Here is a 3,383-nt window from a genome sequence, read left to right as displayed (position 1 = left end):
AGAGAGACTCATTTGTTGATAAAATATTTGCATCAATTTTGTCATAGAGATTCTGCCAAGACATGGAATAGTAGTTGGATCAACGAGGGTCAAATGGGTGTTCTCTACATAGACACAATAATGTAATCTCAATGTGCCCTTTTTGTAAGACTTTGCTAAACACAGCCCTGGTTTCTTACTTGTGCATTCGTGCCGTTACAGGAGTAACCTGCCTCCCCTGACGCTGGAGTCTGCGCTAGGCGGAGCAGCGGCGGGTCTCAAGCACGTGGACTACTACAAGGATGTCGGGAAGAAGACCAGCTTCGTGACCTTTAACCCCTCCGGTTACTTCGAGTAGTGAGTATTCTAGTATTTCTATAGCCTCTAACAGGCTTCAGAAGCGGCTGGAATGATTATAATTGAAACATTTCGTCAATTTCTACTATTTCCAGATGCTTCTGAAGCTTGGTAGAGGCTAGTATTTCTAGATCTGCTTGCTATCACGTGCATATAACACGATTTTACTAACTAATATTAAGACACAAACGAAACTCTAATGTGAGAAATATTTCAGAAGTTTGATTTAGTGGCCAGCTATATTTTGAAGTCGCGATATTGTACCCTCCAAGATTCATATGAAAACACAGTCGTCTTTATAGGACTTGTATAAGACATTCGCGATCTTCTGAGGTTTTCTTCAACAGTTTTGTATGTACTTCTCCTAGTCTAGGGAAGTTGGAAAATGACAAGCTTCTCCAAACCTTCAAGGAGTACATGGACCAGTTCGGAAATGCGATAGCCTGGACACACATGTTCCATTACCAGTCAAAGGTAACGCATCACACACAAAAAGTTACTCTATTGACACTTTGACAAAACCGAAACCGTCAACAAGTAACTATCTCAGCGTGTATAGTAAAAGGTAAAGGTAATTCCATAGTTACGGGGGAGACAACGTGAAGAGGTGAGCAATCACCTGTTTTGTCTTCCCCTCCATTTTGTTATGGAAAAGCCAAATAAAGAAATAAAGAATTAGTAAAGGCAGTGGATATAGGTCGTTAATCCACTAGGGTACGACTTTCACTGTCACTTCTGTACCGTGAACTTACCATTACCGTTATCAGACCATTTGTCTCTTGCCCCTCCCCCCCTTCCTACCACCGTTAACAGGTCCATTTTCCTCAGACCGTGAAATTGTACTTTTGCAATACAACATAAAAAGAAAGTCTATACACACTGTTTTATTCACTGTTAGAAAATAGTTTCATCAGGTTGGTAGAGTATAGGATATATAGGGGTTTTCTTTTACACAATTAATATTGTCTCTTACCAGTCAGAAGCTCTGAGGAAGGTGTCTGATAGACACCGATCGTAAGCAAGGTACGAGACAATGTTGGTTGTGTAAAAGAAAATCCCTATATCATGTTTTACACACTGTTTCTTCTTGTTCCATCATGAACACAGGCCAAACCAGCTTTAGAGATCATCAGACTGAGCCAGGCCCTGAGGTTCAAGACAACCATCGTGTCTTCTCACGCCAAGTTCTTACAAGGCGTCAACGATTTCTGGAAGAGACGAGGACTGACTGGCTTCAGGGCCACGAGCGGTAAGTTGTCTGAATAAATTCTTCTATGGATATTTAGGGGTTTCTATAAGCACTACACCCGAACAAGTAATATCTCAAGTAAACCTGCTTACGTTTCGATGACTGTCAGACATCTTCTTCAGAGCTCCTGACTGGACTACGATACAAGGTATAAGATACAATGTATTGAATCTAATCTTAAACTGTATTGAATTGAGAACTTAATTGTACATACATATCCACTGCAGGTCAAAACAAAGGGATAGCTTGTATATTCTGGGGCACATGTATACACCACATACATACACATCAAACTAGTAGTTACTATAGTATTTTGATATATTAGAAAGTTGCAGCAACACTGTAACATGGAAAAATATATATTCAGTCTTCTCATTGTTATGTTCTCCCTAGGCCTTGTCATGACTGCGCTCTCCTAAGCCCTGTGTAAGGAAACCCACCCGTACGGGTACTGGCCATTCCCTTAGTGCTGAAATAGCATGAAAGCAAGTTACAGCAACACTGTAACATGAAAGATATATTCATTTTCTCATTGCTATGCTCTCTCCCTAGGCCTGGTCCTGACTGCAGTGTCCCTGGCCCTGTGTAAGGAAACCCACCCGTACGGGTACTGGCCCTTCCCTTAGTGCTGAAATAGCATGAAAGCAAGTTACAGCAACACTGTAACATGAATGATATATTCCTTTTCTCATTGCTATCTTCTCTCCCTAGGCCTGGTCCTGACTGCAGTGTCCCTGGCCCTGTGTAAGGAGACCCACCCGTACGGGTATTGGCCATTCCCTTAGTGATGAAACTGAGCATAAAAGCAAGTTACAGCAACACTGTAACATCGTCATGAACGATATATTCATTTTCTCATTGCTATGTTCTCTCCCTAGGCCTTGTCCTGACTGCTGTCTCCTTGGCCCTGTGTAAGGAGACGAATCTCTACGGGTACTGGCCCTTCCCTGTGGACTATGAGGGCAGGGAAGTCAACTATCACTACTACCAGTACGACGCCGAGCACAAGCAGAACAACACCGTCCACAAGCTACCGGAGGAGTTCAAAATATCACTAAAACTTCACAGAAGCGGTGTTCTAAAGCTCCACATAGGAGAGTGTGGGGGAAATCACTAGGACTGCTACCATGTAACGTTGCGGTTTGTATCTTGAAAGGTATAAAATCAACTGGTACACACAGAACAACACCTTCCACAGGCTACAGAAGGAGTTCAAAATATTCCAAAACTTCACAGAAGCGGTGTTATAAAACTGCACAAAAATCACTAGGGATGTGACTATGTAACGTTGTAGAACGCTAGTATATAACAAGAATTCTGAAACTTCATACTTCTATGAAATATGTAGAGTTTATGTAAACGATTTTTGGGGGGATTTGTCTCATTGATTATGGAAATAAGGTCGTGATTAACATAATCTAGTTTAATGTATGGTTTTCTAAACTCAAATTACAATATTTTATGTGTGTCATTCGTATCCTTTCGTATTCGTGTCCTCATTAATTATGTCACCAAAAATCAAGACCATAATATGTTCAGAATAAAAGATACAAAAACCGGAAGTTCTTCTGCAGTACCAAGGTCAGCCACCAGGAGGCCCATATTTGATCCTTGTCTTCCTACAACCTACCAACATACCAAATATCATCACAAACCATAAAAGCGTTCTTAAGTTATGCTGACTACAAATGTACGGAAACACAGACACACATAGAGACAGACATGTCAAAAACAATACCTCAGTCCATTTTTCACGGAGGTACGAGCTATCCAAGTGTTAGAAATCCTACTAAACACC

At 41.2% G+C, this 3,383-nt stretch overlaps 1 protein-coding gene across 1 annotated transcript in view; it reads left to right on the top strand.

The window, feature by feature from the left end:
* LOC109464331 (alpha-N-acetylneuraminide alpha-2,8-sialyltransferase-like) overlaps positions 1 to 3,161 on the top strand; it is a 6,041-nt gene extending 2,880 nt beyond the window's left edge. The window contains exons 5-8 of the mRNA XM_019761282.1: positions 202 to 336; positions 705 to 810; positions 1,444 to 1,585; positions 2,464 to 3,161. Coding sequence (XP_019616841.1) covers positions 202 to 336; positions 705 to 810; positions 1,444 to 1,585; positions 2,464 to 2,702 — 622 coding nt within the window. The 3' untranslated portion in view covers positions 2,703 to 3,161. The remainder of the gene's footprint in view (positions 1 to 201; positions 337 to 704; positions 811 to 1,443; positions 1,586 to 2,463) is intronic.
* The last annotated feature ends 222 nt before the right edge of the window (positions 3,162 to 3,383 follow it).

This window comes from Branchiostoma belcheri, unplaced genomic scaffold (genome assembly GCF_001625305.1).
Source record: "Branchiostoma belcheri isolate BF01 breed outbred unplaced genomic scaffold, Haploidv18h27 scaffold1, whole genome shotgun sequence".
NCBI classification, from domain to species: Eukaryota; Metazoa; Chordata; class Leptocardii; order Amphioxiformes; family Branchiostomatidae; genus Branchiostoma; species Branchiostoma belcheri.
This window is presented reverse-complemented; position numbering and strand designations above follow the sequence as displayed.